At 38.8% G+C, this 17,015-nt stretch overlaps 1 protein-coding gene across 1 annotated transcript in view; it reads right to left on the reverse strand.

The window, feature by feature from the left end:
• SPIDR (scaffold protein involved in DNA repair) overlaps nt 1–17,015 on the reverse strand; it is a gene marked incomplete at its 3' end in the record, with an annotated part of 207,009 nt that overhangs the window by 2,183 nt on the left and 187,811 nt on the right. Inside the window, exons 12-19 of the mRNA XM_082337127.1 lie at nt 16,157–16,244; nt 13,658–13,801; nt 13,504–13,563; nt 9,715–9,913; nt 8,495–8,647; nt 2,757–2,850; nt 1,150–1,264; nt 594–647 (exon numbers count right to left, since the gene is read on the reverse strand). Coding sequence (XP_082193253.1) covers nt 594–647; nt 1,150–1,264; nt 2,757–2,850; nt 8,495–8,647; nt 9,715–9,913; nt 13,504–13,563; nt 13,658–13,801; nt 16,157–16,244 — 907 coding nt within the window. The remainder of the gene's footprint in view (nt 1–593; nt 648–1,149; nt 1,265–2,756; nt 2,851–8,494; nt 8,648–9,714; nt 9,914–13,503; nt 13,564–13,657; nt 13,802–16,156; nt 16,245–17,015) is intronic.

The following is a 17,015-nucleotide window of genomic DNA, read 5'->3' on the forward strand; positions in this document are numbered from 1 at the left end:
ACCATCCCAAAAAGGTGGGATGCTTGGACTGTATCTTTGCTGTCTTTGGATCCTCAGCCAGAAAATGGAGTAAAGCCCAGAACTGCTCGTCACAGCTCTGAATGTCTGGACATAGTGCTACTTGCAGATAGCTCTGCAGGTCTGCAGCTGCGCTAAAGCCGTCTGCACACCCCATCTGCAGCATCCCTCCTCTAAAAAGGAGGGCGTCAGCCTGATGATAGTCACGCAGGGCATCAGCAGGTGGAAGGTGAGCTTGCCAAAGGGTCCAGCCCACTCAAATCCCAGGCTGGACATGAGAAGAAAATGCATTATTTCTAGTGAAATCTCCTGCTGCTCCTAGCGCAGTTCTGAAACGAGCTGCCTGGAAAGGCAGAATCTCCATCCCTGGAGGTTTTCAAGACCCTGTCAGCCACAGTCACGGCTGACCTGCCCGTGCATTGGCAGTGTGAGTGGTAGGTCGGACGATGACCTTCAGGAGTCCCTTCCATTTCTATGATTCGAGTATCTTCCCACCTGATTCACATCTCCTGTACTCTCCCTCTACCATAAGTTATGTAGTTTAACTTTCTTTCATCAACACTCATTATACCTACCCCATCTTCACTGGCAGAGGACATCAGGAGAGAAGAGATTGTCCTTTGTAACAGCTGGAATGAGAAAATTAACAGGTTTTGCTCACGACAAAAATCTTATGTATGCAAAGAGTTCTGTTCACAGGTTAAAACAGTCACGTTGAACGAAGATTTATCATTTTAATATAGAATGGTTTCGTTTCTCTGGCCAAGAAAACAGAGGAGAGGTGACACAAAAGATGTTCAGAATGGGAGTCTAAAAATACACGTTCCTTTTAGGCTGTGGAGACTGAGGTTTCCCAAGGCCCAACCCAAAAAAGCCCTTTAGCTGGACCATAAAACAGTTTGCAAACCTCAGGGCGAACTCAATGACTGTATTATTTCAGTAAGATCTGGGAACTGGGTTCTTAGTCCAATGAAACACAAGTTTAGTATCAGATTAAATTATGGGATACTTTTACATCTTTTAATTTTTCTTCTGGCAGAGCTGTTTATAAAAGTGTGGCTTAGAGTACCTACGTGTCTACATATCTAGCCTCACTATACTCAACACACCGAAGCTCATTTCGTGCCCTACCTTTACTTTTACTGCACTTTGAGATCGGGATGGACAGCTCAAGAAGACTTCCAGCTGCATTTTCAAAACCGGTGAAATGACAGCTTCAGAGCACTGGTTGCAATATAGCAATCCGCTGAAACACACAAATAATGATGGAAAAACATAGAGAAATGGAAAAGCTATCAGTTGTAAATCAAAACACACAAAAAACCAGCTAGCTTATTCTCTAAAATACCTTCTGGTAGACTTTTAGTAGGAAAGCCCTGGTAGAGATTCAGTTGGTAATAGCAAATAGACCTCTTCTGTTGGCAGAGCTAAGTAACTCTCCTGGAGGACCTGAACTCTTCTAGCCAAAGGATCTAACTTTTCTAAGTTTTGGCAATATGGGGGGAGGTTGCTATTTACAGTCACCCCACTTAAGCAAATATTAATCTCATAACCTTCTAACAGTTATGGCAAAAGAAAATTTATAGTATAGATTTGGCCCAAGTGACTTCTTGATTTAGGCCCTCATTCAGCAAACGTTCAACGTTTTCAGCACACACTTAAGTCATATACATAAAATTAAGCTCAGCTATAAGTGCTTGTTGGAATAACGTTTTAAACAAATATTGATGCTACACTGTTCTCCAAATGAAGCAAAAGTGTCCTTCACAGTAGAGGTTTGGTTTTTTATTGAACTACACTATTATGTGAACGTACACACATCCTTATTTTTTGTATGATAGTATAAGATAACTTTTTTTTTTTTTTTTTATTTTCAGCCTTTTTCCCCCGGAGGCTCTACATAACAGAGCATAAGCGGTAAAGCTTCTCATATTTAGGAAAATGCTATCTATTTCAATGGGATCAAACCCACACAACTTCTCCTTATGCTTTTTTTAAGCTTTTCCAGTAGAAAGAACCCCCCTTTCCTTCTTTTTACACTCTGACTAGTCTCTTATCCTCTTGTGTTTTTATCCCATCAAGTATCTCAGACTCTGCAAGAGCAAGCTGGCTAAGCAGGTGAAGGTGAGGCTTTCCAAGAGCGTGCCAGTGTGACGCAGGTTTAGCATTTCAGGTGGTAACAGGTCCTGTAGGATCAGTCTTCACATTTGGGACAGTCGTACTCCCAGAATTATTTAACATCCTTTTTAGAAAGGTTATAAATTTAATAGGTCTGAAACGCAACTCTTTCACACTTACATAAATTACAGCAAAGATCACAGTTCAATATAAAAATGAGGTGAATTGGTGGTACACAGGGTAACAAGGTAGGGTAGACAAACACAAGAAGCTACTTTTAAAGGAACTTAAAATCAGACCTGTGATTTATGTGGATGTTTATTAAAACTAATATTATAATGCAGTGGGCTATGAAATCTTTATAAGCAATACTTTAAGATTCACTTGAAAAAAAAATGTGATAACTGCAAATTCAAACATTTCATATCTACTTGTATCTTTCTTAATAAATTAATCTAACCTTGCAGGTTTTATCAGTTCATCAGCAATAAAAATACTACGTCTTAGTTCTAGGAAGGAACAAAGTGCAGCCTGTGCCTGCAGGAATCATTGCATCACCTACGCTGTTATGGCCAGATCTGCAAAACACCTGGAGTGCTCCGGAGCATGCTGACTCTCACCTGTCCTGGGGACACAGTTCCAACTTTCCATTGCCACATCTGTTGCATGTAGGCCAGGAGAAAGCAGTGCTCTCATTAACTCCAACCACCGTACCTGCAGAAGATGAAATTCTTACAAAATACTAACAGTAAGCTAGCAAACACAGTCACTCTTGGCTTCACAGCAGGTTTGATCCTTTCTGACTCCCAGCATAAGAATAAGATTTGTCGGAGCGAGCACCAGCTCTTCCAACAATCTCTCTCCCTTTCTCCTTCGTCCCTCCAACAAGGGGTGACAGCATGGCAAAGCGTGTTACATTCTAAAAATAGCCGAAGGTAGATAATTGATAATTAACTTTCCAAACAGGTTCAGTTCTTTTGGTTTGGGTTTTATTGTTTTTCTGATTTGTTTTTGTTTGTTTGCTTTCTTTCTGGTCCTCTGATGTTTCCTTGGCAATAAACAGCCATAAAAATCATCAGGTCAGATAGCTTGATATCTATATTTAGGAAACACAAACCAGTGAGAAGACCGAATCCTTTTCGAAAACAACAATGCAGGTTAAATTCCATTAACAATGGAGTTATTCTTCATTTATACTGATTTAACAGAGATTAGATCTGGCCCACAGATTAAGTGTGTGCCTAAGAAGGGAATGCCAAAGATACTTTGGACTAATATAAAGAGCCTTGCTAGTTTTGGCAAGAAAAAATATATTGAGAGTTTTATGAGAAGCTAAGAAATAGTGTATTATGTTTTATGGTAACGATAGGCTGAAATGATGAGCATTATTTATGGAGAAAATACTTCTAAGTGTTTTGCAGCATACGAAGCGGATCACCTGTAAGAATGCAATTACACTAAGATAAACCCTCACTGGTACAACCCAAGCATAGACTAAAAATTCCGTCTCCTATTGAGCAAGAATCTCACAGTTTTATACCACATTCAATGAAAGAAACCCTTGGAGACTAGGGAGCATTTACACTGTCTGGTCTGTAAGACAGGGCGTTAATCCCTTGCTTTCCTGGTTTTCCTGGGACAAGGACTGACACGAAGGAGGGAGCTACACATGAACAACAAGACTGTAATTTTCTTTGGGAATTCAAAGGACAGCAAGTCTGAAGATCAGGGAAGGTACCTCTCAAATACAACATTTATGACCCCATTTCTATGCGTATAATGAAACAACACAGATTTTACTGACAGAATAAGCAATTCTGTGCATTTAACCCCTTGGACTGTTACAGGAATAATTTTGATTCTTCAGTTTTTGTCATAAACTGGGAGTTTCCATCAGCACTTGCTACTACAAGGTAGGATGCTTTCTGCCACAGCATGGGCATGTTTCCCTTGTTCACAGAAAAGAGAAGCTACCAATTAGTTTGCTGAATATGTTTCGTTTTTCTTTAAATTTTAATTTTCTTTAAATTTTAATTTTAAAAACAAAACAAAATCCCCTTTTCCGACAGATCTGTTTCTCTCTCAGCCTTTTAACCTTCCCCCAGTTGTGCGCCATATTGCAATTGCAGAATGCCAGTGCACAGGTAATACAAGTACATGTGAAGAAAATGAATCAGGATCATACTGACGAGATTATGTCTAGTGGAGAGGTTTATTTTGATGACAACATAGAGTTCCCTCAAGAAAACCACCAGAGATCACTGAAGTCAGAACAAACACAACTGGAGGCAGCAACAGATCTAATAATCTAGCGACAGTCTTGTGCATTCTGCATGAAAAGTGATTTCTCAAGTTTATGCTGCTGAACCACTGCACATCTTTGTCGAGACTCTAGATTCTGCTTGACGTTCAAAAACCTTTCGGATATTTTCCCCAAGATCCTTCTTTTAAATGGAAATGCACATAGCCAAAATTCGATTTTTACCTCTAGTCTATTTTTATGGGTTGTGGCTAACATCGTTAAGAAGAGACTGATAATAGGACAACACCTGGAAAAACAGGTCGCTGGTGAGGAACGCAAAGAAGGGCTGAGGATTAAAACTAACACTCTGGTTGAAACGTTCAAAAAATGAATGCGTATCATTTTTTTTCCAATCAGTTACCCTGATTAATGAACAGGAAGGGGAAAAGTTCAATCAAAAAGAGAAACCTGGGTAAGCTGATTGACCCCATTTTGTTCACACTGTCAAGAGGGAAACTGAAGAAAAATCCAGCCCTGAGTAAGGGTGTTGGGTATGAAAATATCCAATGTCAAAATTCAATCACTGGTGGTGAGTCATATACTAAGCAAATATCATTAATCAAGCTAATATTCCCACATAACATATGTGGTATGGACTAACTAGAATTTGCTCATAAGCATGGTTAAGAGGAAAAACAGTTCCGTGCAGTATGAACTGCCAACATTTAAGTCATCTTGACTGCTCCTATACAGCAAAAAGAAGTTAGAAATTACTTTGCAATGCATTGTGATAAGAAAATAAATCTATTAACCCTGAGCTCACAGGTGAGAACCACAGACTCATCTTTAGAAGGAGAATAAACTTTCCAGTAGAAAGCAACCACAGGTTTTCACTCATCTGTTCAAGAGCAACACACTCCAATCCAGAGGTGATATGACTGGACCTGTCTGAAACAAGGATTTCTGACAAACTTTGTGGATCTGACTGGATTGCAACATCGTCCTTTTAAAGCTGGGCCAGCTATACAGTTGCACCAGGTTGCTCAGGGCCCAGGTTGAGCAGGAGTTAGGACTGGAGGAACTTCAGAGGTTCCTTCCAACCTAACTTATCCTATTTATACACCTTCCAAAAAAACGACCGCTCTACCTAAAACCCAGCAGGCAGCATGGCCTGTGCCCCTCCCCAACCCTGGCACTCCTGGAGGCTCTGACACTGTGACCAATTGCTGTATCTCGAGAAGTGGGCCCCTGCAAACCTCATGAGGTTCAACAAGGACAACTGCAGGGCCCTGCACCTGGGTCAGGGCAACCCCCGGTATCAATACAGGCTGGGGGATGAAGGGATTGATGGCAGCCCTGAGGAGCAGGACTTGGCGGGTACCGTTGGATGAAAAGCTAGACATGAACTGGCAATGTGCGCTGGCAGCCCAGAAGGCCAACCATATCCTGGGCTGCATCAGAAGAAGCGTGGCCAGCAGGTCAAGGGAGGTGATTCTGCCCTCTATTCTGCTCTGGTGAGACCCCACCTGGAGTACTGCATCCAGCTCTGGGGTCCCCAGCATAGGAAAGACATGGACCTGTTGGAGAGGGTCCAGAGGAGGGCCACAAAAATGATCAGAGGGATGGAACACCCCTGCTATGAGGAAAGGCTGAGATTTGGGGTTGTTCAGCCTGGAGAAGAGAAGGCTGTGAGGAGACCTTATTGTGGCCTTTCAGTACTGAAAGGGGGCTTATAAGAAAGATAGGGACAGACTTTCTAGCAGGGCCTGTTGCGACAGCACAAGGGGTAGTGGTTTTAAACTGAAAGAGGGTAGATTCAGACTAGATATAAAGAAATTTTTTATGATGAGGGTGGTGAAACACAGGAATGGGCTGCCCAGAGAGGTGGTAGATGCGCCATCCCTGGAAACATTGAAGGCCAGGCTGGACGGGGCTCTGAGCAACCTGATCTAGTTGTAGATGTCCCCGTTCATTACAGGGGGGTTGGACTAGATGACCTTTAAAGGTCCCTTCCAACCCAAACCATTCTGTGATTCTGTGATCTCTGTATGGGGACTTGAATGACAACCTGCATTTTTCACTGGTGAAAAAGAAGTTTTTCTAGGGAAGGCCGAGCCTGCTGAATCCCCGAGAGGCATGAGGAGCAGCCACGACCGCAAAGGAGCAGGAAGGAGCACTACTTCAAGAAGGGGTAGAGCAAAGCCTTTGCAGCCTTTCTGAGCGGTAGGTGAGAGGAGGCCCACGTACAGCGTACGTAGGTGACCAGAAGCACAGGAAGTGAAAGGAGGGCACAAAGAAAAAGAGTGAACGAGGTAATGCTGCTGCTCACTGAAAGCCCGGCTAACAACTCTCTGAGCTAAGAGACAGCGAGAGTGAGTAAATTTTAGAGATTATAAGTTTTCCTTCATAGGTTACTCCATCAAAGACATATGCTCCCACCAACAAAGTAGGGTTAGTGCTATTAGTTCCACTTCTTCAGTAGGAAGATGTAGGCAATAACTAAGCAAATTCCACACCACTGGATATATATCTTAAATGCTAAAATTAAATAATTTCAGTTACACATAAAAGTGAGAGTTATCATCTATATATAGCATTAGCATATGTATAAGGAAGACACTTCATATTCTACATTGGTACGAGTGTGTGGGAACACACTGATAACAGCTACCCTGGACAAATTTCAGATGAAGCAAGACAAGGCTGTAAGATTAATTTCTCCTTTTGTCATTCTTCCACCTGTAGTACAGAACAGGGAAGGCGTGACACCTCCCATGTGTGTAAAGTAAGTACTTGTTTACACAATAGATCACAAAGGTGCATTTTCTTTGTTCTACTGGAAAAAGAAAGGACAGAGAAATGTTTGCTTTATCCTACTCTGTACACTGCCAACGGGACAAAAGAAGACAGGCACTTCTCATACTTAGTTATAAAATTAAGAGTGGAGAAGTGATAATTCTTAGCATAACTATTGGAGAGGTTAAAAAAAAAGCCAAAAAGTATTTCACACCCAGTGACAGAAATATCTTCCAAGTAACGCACAATATCGATGTCAGATGTACGTAACAGCAAAGGCTTTGAGTGAAGTGCCTCTAGTTGCGCTCGATTTTCATTATGCATTGTTAGAGTTCCAGATTTGTCACTGCAAGGTGCTCATTTATTAATGACAGAGGCATTGCTGACTTGTGGCTCTACCATAAGAGAAGGTATGTTTAGTAACAGCTTTGAGTGGTTTCCAACTGTCTTTTCAGTGCATCACGTTATAGCTGGAAGGATTAATTTGTAACCATTATTTGCTATGATTTTAAAGCTCATTTAAAATGCTCCAGCAAATACTCGAAGGTGTAAATGTACAACAGTATCAAGAATTTTCTACAAGGGCTACTGGAATCATTAAGAGTTAAATTAAGAAAGGAAACTATCTTTAAAAGCCAAGAGTTATGGGCTTTTTAAGGACCTTTCCCTATAGGCACTCTACGACTAGGAGGTTTAAGAAGCTGACTGGACAAAGCATTAGAAAATACACAGTAGGAAATGTTTCTGCATGATTAGGAAATGTTAGAAAATACATTGTAAGAAATGTTTCTGCATGGTTAGTGGTAGGACTGAAATATTAGACAAAGCAATGATCCAAAGTGGCTGCTGAGCAAATATTGGCCAAGTTATGCTAGATGACTATGGTGAAATATTAAATTGCCCCATTGCAGCAAGGCTCCAGGGAAATCAGACACTAACCCCTACCATTCAGGATCTGGCTAACATATCTTATCCATCTGCCTAAAAAATATTGGTATACCTTACTGTTGCCAACATCAACAAGGCTGGTGTGAACAGAAGGCTTCTGAAAGAAGACGGCAAAGGAAGGAATATAATAAAACAGATTGTGCATCAAACATTTATTCTAGGGTATGAGTGAGTGGGAGCAGAGCTTGGCCAGCAAAAGGCAAACAGAGCCCACAAAGAAGTATAAAAACTTAAATATCCTAATGACCCACAGCAATACTGTGCTTTTTTATCCCTCCACGCTATTTGTGCAAGAAATCAATACGAGGACCTAAAAGATTAAAGTGAGCACAAATAATTAACAGCATTCTTTTCAGGAAAGGCCATACAAACCTCTTACAGCACAAACGGAGTTGGCCTGTGTTGTAGAATCCAGCTCATCGAGTCTGACAGGGCCAGTCAGCTCACTGAGGTCAGCACCGGCAGCCGAGTACAAAAGAGGCTTTTGTAATAAGAGAACAGTACGTTCAACACAAATAATCCTACCTGCCAACAAAGACATTTCAACTCAGTACAGTAACAAGGAAAAAGGTGACCATGTTAATTGTCACAGCCAATAAAGACAACGATCTCTGCCAGCTACTAAACAGATGGATAGACTCCATCAGGTTTTCTCAATGACAAAATATTTTGCTTTCAGCAATACATGCATCATGCTCTCATTACACTTTGCGAATCCCAGGGAAAAAAGATGTTTTAAAAATTCAAACATGGCAGAAGAGAGTCTGATTCCACTCTGACTGCATCGCACCACACTCCCTGCACACATGTTACTGTCTGTTGTACTGGGCACACCTTCAGGTGGTCTTACTTTGTTTCAGAGATGACAAAGAGTAGGTGCATGCAATGCTTTACTCTCCAAAGCAGAGATTTTTGCTTTGGGACACACAGCCGTTCACACAGGTTGGTGCTTCCAGTCCACTTACATTTTGGAAGTGGCTGAAGGTGAGATGTGAACTACACATGCAGACACCATACAGAACCATACCTGAACCTCAAAAAAAGAGCGACTAAAAATGAATGTAAAGTGAACTACCATCATTACACAATCTGTATGGTGGCGAAGGCTCGCAGCTAAGATGGTATAGGAGAGTTTGTAAAACTTCTGTATCTAGGGACACACATGTCTCTAGATACACGCTCCTGCTCCTGTTAGAGGTAGTTAAGGTCAATAAAACAAGTTTCTGCAGGAATATAAAAACAAATGAAACGAAGTTTCTTAATATTTTTGAGTCTTCTATCAGCTAGCAAATTTGATTGACACTGGTCATTAGATTCAACAGCCATCAGGGAAGACTGACAGAAATATTGGAGAACATACAGCAAGATCACTGAATTTCTCATTTACTTTGGAGATCAAGCCAAAAATGTAAAAAAGAAACCGTATGGGAAAGCTCTAATTACAACCCCTTTCAACTTTCTTATCCCAAACTTGCAATGTCTCCTCTTCATCTGAGCACGAAAGTCTCTGTAGGTCACGTATTGCAGTGTCAGAGATTAGGATGCTATTTCAGTTTGATTCCAACTGCTTCAAAACCGCGCGTAAAGCTTACCATTTCCCCACAGCGCATCCTTGAAGAAGATGAGTCGCGAGGCAACATTGAGGGCTTCTGTGATTTCCATACTGAGAACACACGATGCAGCAACTGACACAGCAACAACTTTTGGAATTATATGAACCACATTTTGCAGTGTGGAGTCAGTCACAAACAACCAAATCTCTCTTTGATTTACAGGAACACTGTGTTTTGTCTATTATTAAAAAAACAAAACAAAACAAAACAAAAAGATACAATTTGGAATGCAGCTGTTAATTTTTAGTAGAAGGAAGGACTAAAATAACATCCACATATTTAAATAACAAATAAAACTGACAGAAATTATTACATTTAAGGCTCATACAGGACAATGAATCAAAGCTTTAATGGAATTTTTCATTATTCCTTACTGCAGATACAAACATCTCTACCTTAAATTAACTTTCCAAGGCTGACCCACTGCAATCTTGGCTTTACCTCTATCAACTACCATGCCTTTCACTTGGACTGTACTAAGGACTTAAAAATATATTTTATATTAAAAAATTGTATTATATATATACTTATATACATATATATAAAGTTAATTGGCTGTTTTTATGAACAAAGACTTATATAATTTTTGCCTTAAGAAAAGAAAGACTAACACTACTACTACTACTATTATTCCTGTCTGAGCAAATTTTCCATCTACTGTTATCTGATTCCCCAGAGCACCAGTCCTTGGCTAATAGCTACTGTCCGGTCCTTGGCTAATAGCTACAGTAAGCTACAAAGCCGAAGGTTTTTCTTTCTGTTAAACAAACATCTCTAAATATTTGAATGATGCATAGAAAGAGGAAAGTAGATAACTCATAAGTAAGAAACATAGGAACCTGCAATGACAATATAAGTTTTCTGCCTAAGAAGGGTATAAAAATATTCTGGTGTGCCTAAATTAAGGTATATCACAACTACTGATGTCACAAACAAAATACCTACATTTCATCTCAGGCTTCATATGTGAAAATAATCATCACAAAATCAGGAGAGTTTTAAAGATTTTTTCACACTGGGATGATGAACAAGACAGACTAGACAGACATTCTATAAACATCAGCGCTTATTCCAGAGTCTCTAATAAAATCAGATGGGTTACAATTTGATGATTCATGCTTGTCTTCTTTTTTTTTAAACACAACTTTTATAATAGCTGTTGTGTGTGCAAATTTTCCCATGCTTTCGAAAAAATTGGTTTAGTAACAAAACATATTTCACATTTACCAGTCCAAGCAACTTGCGATTTTTAAGATTCTAATATTTTAAAATATTTAACTGAAATTAAATTGCTTTCTTAATTTAAAAAAATTTTTTACTATTTTTAATTACCCTGCCAATTAAAAATTCATACTTAAAACATTTAAATGAAATTAAAATACTGCAATGATTGGAGAGACACATACCACTTAAGTATTTTACTCTCAAAGTTGCATGTCTCTAGCATAAGGTAATGCAATGAGAACCCCAACTTTTGTCTTCGATTGAATTCAAACCTTGAAACTGTTAACCACACTAAAATTAGCTTTTTGTTCATGCTAGCAGCTTTTAGAACAAATGCAGTAATTGTAAGTAATGACTGAGAAAATTCATAACTCGGATATTATGGTTATGCCTTAATACAATATACGCTGCCTATTGCATTGACGTAGTTTCTTTGCCTAGTAACATATATTTGAGTACCTCCTCTGCGTAGATAGCATTAGAACAGCTTCAAAGAAAGAATTTTTACAGCTGTCCCATGAGAATTACTAACACATTAAAAGCTGGCTTTCAGAAGAATCATCCAAAAAGTAAATAATAACAACAACAGAAAAAAATCACAAGCTAGTATAAAATCATCATCTAGCTATGTGTGACAATTTGTTCTGAACAGAGAGGACACAACAGACAAATAGCAGCAGGATCGAGTTATAAGGAAGGACAGCTCCTTAACCACAGATGGAATATATTTCCTCATATTCCTTCTGTACCACAGTACAGATTCTGAGTAATAATAAAAGCATATTTCCATTCCTCCTTCAGACAAATGAAGTATCTCAGAATACCGTAGCTACATGGAATAAATACTATTTTTTAAAGTACATTGGAATTAGCTCATGTAGCAGATTATCTAATAATAATAAATCTGCAAAATAAACCAAATCATAGTCCCTTCCTCACTTATTACAACTTGGTGATTTTGCATGTGAAGGATATGTCCTCTTGGCAAAGGCAGCTGCAGTAAACAAGCTGCTGTTCATGACCTTTTTCTGGGATGATTCGGCAAGCAATACACTAACAGCAGGTAAATACCTTTACATTCCTACAGCAGTTATCCAGAAGTTATGCAGAAGAAGAGGAAGATCTTCTATTGCTTTTCCAACATTACTTTAAAAAAACTTACGAGCACTCATGTTGTTCACTTACGAAAATTTAGTGCTTACAGTTCAGTAAGTGAATAGCCATTAAAAAACCAGCTAATAAACCTCCTAGTAGCAAGAAGAAATCATAGACCTTTTTTTCTGCTTGACAAGCTTCCATTCTTCAAAATCACATCTGTTCCTGCATGCTTCATCTTTTCTCTTATTTAGTGATGAAGTGCTTCTACACAAGAATACTGATGACCCACAGCATCTCAGATGTAGACATTCCTGAATACAAAAATGTTTGGCTAGGATACCGCTAGTCTGTAATTTTATTTTATTTTTTAATAGAACAGGTTTCTTGGAAATAGAAATTTACACATGTATGCATCCATCCTTCTGTCAGCACCCTAAAGATCCCATCAAGCTAGCCCTAATTTCATGTTTGCAAATGCTGTGTTACATTCTCGCTTAGCAAGGAGAAAACACAAGAGATACCCTCATGTCGGGAGTTCAAAGTACTCCCTGTCTAAAAATCAAATCATAACTCATTGGCTTTTGAAGCAAAAGGGCGAGACCTAAATTAAATTTATGTCTTACACTGGTGGGAAGCATCTCCAGCTATTTTGCTGGCCTTTCTGGAATTTCTTTGTCTTTGGTTCATATGCTTTGATTCACACTTTGTTTCTTGTGGAGCTGATGGACAATTGCAAATTATTCTCCACCAGCATTCAGTGCTGGCTGTACTGAGGATCCAGTCGCCAGGAAAAAATAAATAAATCAGCAACAAAAAATTCCTTTAACTACTGAGGGAGTTAGCAACATTTTGAAAGAAAATCGTAGCGTCATTCAGAAACAAATAAATAAAACACAATTATAAGTTTTCCAACATAGTATGGATGGCAGATGTATTTACCTAAGAGTTCCTCCTTTCTACTAACTGGAGCATAAAAGCGAAATTTGCCTGAGGGGCTTCTATTGAAGTCAACAAAAGTAGTCCACAGACTTGCATGCAAAGAGCAAAACTGTATTTTTATATAACCATCATCTGTGAAATTCCATCCCCAGACGCTCAACTGACTGGGAACTTTTCACTATGTATCTAAGGATAGCATTTAGCTATAAACTGAGTCTCAACGAATTTCCTGCAAGCTCCCTTACTAGGGTGAAATATTACCTCTGGTCAGATAGCGACTTATTCAGAAACAATTCACTTTCTAGAGCGGATGGTATTGAAACTGGAGATGCAGTTCATTTTACCCATTCACAAGCATTTTAGACCTGGTGATAATTCTGCTCATACAGCTCTTGAAGATAATTCGGGAAGGTTTTGGCTTTTCCCCTAAACAAGATAAATGCTGGCTTCTTCACATAAACATTATGTTGATTTTATGTTGAATTCATTGCTAAGTGAAAAGATTACCTGCAGCCTTAGATATAGCACTTGTGCCCAAAAGCTACAACGTTCATTACAACCGTCGATCTGAAAATAGTACAAAAACAGGGAATGAGACAAACATGATTCCAGGAATCCACTGGTACAAAGTATTTGTTACCTGACTTGTAAAGCATATTACCTGAAGAATTTCCTTTAGACCACGAACAGCTGGTGGCTGGTACAAATTAGAAATCTGTTCTTCCTCATCCACTTCCACATGTATTTCACCAGACTGAACAGTAAGAATATAACAGAAGCTGGGAGGAGGAAGATTAGTTGTCATCTATTAAAAAGCAAGGAAAAGAAATGTGACCTTAAAAAAGGCATTTTAATTTGGCCAGTCAGGTTTTATAATAATAGCCAAAACGAACCACACAATTTATATTTTAAGAGGGATGGGAAAACAAAATTATATGGTTAATAACAACGACTCTCTGAAGTAGAAGTTGAGTTAATAAACCGACATTCACAAGTTATAAGTGAAATCAGCTTGTGCATATCATTCTTTCCATAATCTGACATTGATCCTCATCACAAAAACATCTCATGATTTGGCACACCTGGCAAACACTTCGACTATTTCAAGGTGCTTGCTGTTGGTTTTGCATTTTTTTATTACGTGGTAGGAGTGCCCTGATTATTCTTTTTTTTTTTTTTTTTTTAACATCCGTAACTTTTCTGAGATTTGGGGACTTTCGCATGTGGGTGGGTTTTTGTGATAGTAAACAGCTGACGAACTTTTAAAGCTGCCAAATTAAAACCAGAACAGCACAAAGAGATAATGAAGAACAGGAACGCAACAGCTACAAGAACTGCTCTCTTTGCGTTACCCCAGATTTTTCTTTCCCCCTTAAAAAGTACCGTGACGTAACAACTTTATCAATCACCACTTAAAGAGGTCCCAAACTAGAAAGGCTTCTCAGGAAAAAAAAGACAATGCTAGAAAATATTTTTTATTGCGGATATGGTAACATATTCTTCTAGCGATGTTTGTTGTTAATAAAGCATTTAATTTAATAAAAGAAGTATGAATCTATTAAAGACAGCTGCTTACCCATTAAAAAATAAATCTGCATAAGGAGAAAAAAAAGCAAAAGACATCAACTCAAATTCTGTTTGCCTCTGACAGCACTAAAGAAGGTATTTGAATGTACATATGGCTCAAAAGAAATCAGTTCCGCAGATCTCTTCCCCACAATATTATCAGCGTGCTGGCAATATTATTTATGTACCTATGTATAAAACTGCTTCCATAAAACTGTGCATGAAACTATACTGTTTGTATGAAGAAAAATGTATCTCAACTGAAAAAACTCCACTCAGCCAAAAACCTGCAGCAGTAGAATGCAAGTCTTGATCCTCTGTGGACTGAATTAGTATTTCAAACCCATGACAGAAGTGTAAATTACACGATTATGGAAAGTTTCCTCCATTTTTAGACTGCTAGTAAAATAGAGAAAATGAAGAACAAATGAGAGTCATAACAACACTGAACAACATTTAAGAGCTTTGCTCCATCCATGGATATTCCCATTCTGTTGTCCACATTATTTCAATGCACAAAACAATCCATTCCTCTGAGATTTCCGAAATGTCTAGATGAAAGAAAGAGTCAAGGAGAGAACAGCCGTTTCACCGAGTTTCAGTCTTGGTTTTATACGTAACCAAGGTCTGAACTTTTTATTCTTCAACATAAACCCCTGTACAATGCAAAGAACACTCTACATTGCAGAGAAAAGATTCTCAGACTTTAGAAATAGCTAGTAATATCCACCTTTAATGTCCCCTGGTTTTGAAACTTGTTTATTTCCAGCTTTTTCTCCTTTTCTAGAATTTGCATCCTGACTGACTCCCCTAGGCTCTAACATAAATTTTTAATACCACAAACTTCTTCCCCAAAGAACACCCGTACAAGAACAGCAGGACAGCACAAGCACTTGGTTACCCAGAAGCTTCTCAAATGATCTTGTCTTACCAAAATGACACTTGATATGACAGAACTCCTTTTCAAATACATAAGCTAATTAAAGGAAAATTAAAGATGCAATTTTAGATTTGCAAATGTATAATAGCATACTTTAAATCCATTTTAACACCTCCCCATCCCCTAAAATCACAGAAACATCCATTACTTTTTAGTAGATTATTTTTGTGTTCATCCTTTGACTGCCTTCACATGAGACAAATATCAGTCAAAATCGTCCTAACTAGTAAGAGACCTGATTCCAACAGTCAGTCTGTCCTCACAGAAGTTAATCTTCAGAAAAATGCTTTAGAATCTAAGGCTGAAAAGTGCTTCAAAGAACGAGTTAATATGCTTGTATATAGATTGCTCAGCTGGCTCCATGGTATCTAATTTCTTTTTCCTCCTGCAATGAGAGGAGAGGAATAATTTGTCTGGACTTCCTACCATTCTAGCTCTAGACGATTAATAAGGGGCTAATTGCATCATTTTGGAAAGATGCTGCTGATCCAGAGGGCTTTGGGTTAGCCTAGGAGGTTGCCAGAATCAGTATTAACAAAATTCAGTAGCTAAAGAGAGGGAGAGAATCTGATTCCCAAAGTAAACATGAGTACACTACGAACAAAAATAGTAGTTGTGAGTGAAAAAATACATTTCCATAATAACAAGACTTACCATTTCAGAGTCTTGACTTTGTCCAGGAACTTTTACAGGTACTACTGGAGGCCACAGACTGTCTATCAGACTAAAAAGTCCTAATGCCCTTCAAAAAGACCAATAAAATCAGGTTTAAAATGTTTTCCAGTGTTATACATTATATTAAAAAGATTCATTAAGAAATATAATTTAAACCATTGCATGATTATGAAAACAATTTCAAATCACATTTGTTTTCTGGAAGCTGGTTTTGATTTGGTCTAATTAAATCTCCATCATTTCTGCTGCAGGGTGGAGAGGGAGGGAAGGCATGCATCACATTCAGTGACAAGCGAGTCATATTTAATCCTTTGCCACGAACAGCCTGCTACATAACATCAGGGGAACTGGGGTAAACGCTAGCTTGGGAAGGACACAGGTACCAGTACAACTTCTTTTAAAAAATAGCTTTTAACTATTTTAACTGATAGACTTAAAAAAAAGTTTTGCTTCTAACGTTTTCATTTCTTGCTTTGCTCTAACAGCTGATTGCAACTGCTTTCAGGAAAGTCAGCAATTATCAGATATAGAGAAACAGGCAAGATTTTGTTATCTTAAGTACATGTGCAGATGATGGTCTCCTTCCTACACAGCTGCTCATTTAGGTACGGTTTTTATTTATTTATTTTGCAAGTTTCCCACTTTTAATTTAGAAGCAAACATAAAATTAACAGCCCAGCATACTAAGGGAAAAATGCGACAGACTTTAGCTTTGGTGTGCAAGCTGTCCAGCGGCTGCCGCGTCAGCTGATACGGCATCCCTGCAGGACGGGCAGGAACATCGGAGGGAGAGGCCACGAAAACAGCGGAGGGAGGGGGAAATAGCTACAGATAACCA

The sequence above is a fragment of the Platalea leucorodia genome, assembly GCF_965183815.1.
Source record: "Platalea leucorodia genome assembly, chromosome: 1".
Classification (NCBI taxonomy): domain Eukaryota; kingdom Metazoa; phylum Chordata; class Aves; order Pelecaniformes; family Threskiornithidae; genus Platalea; species Platalea leucorodia.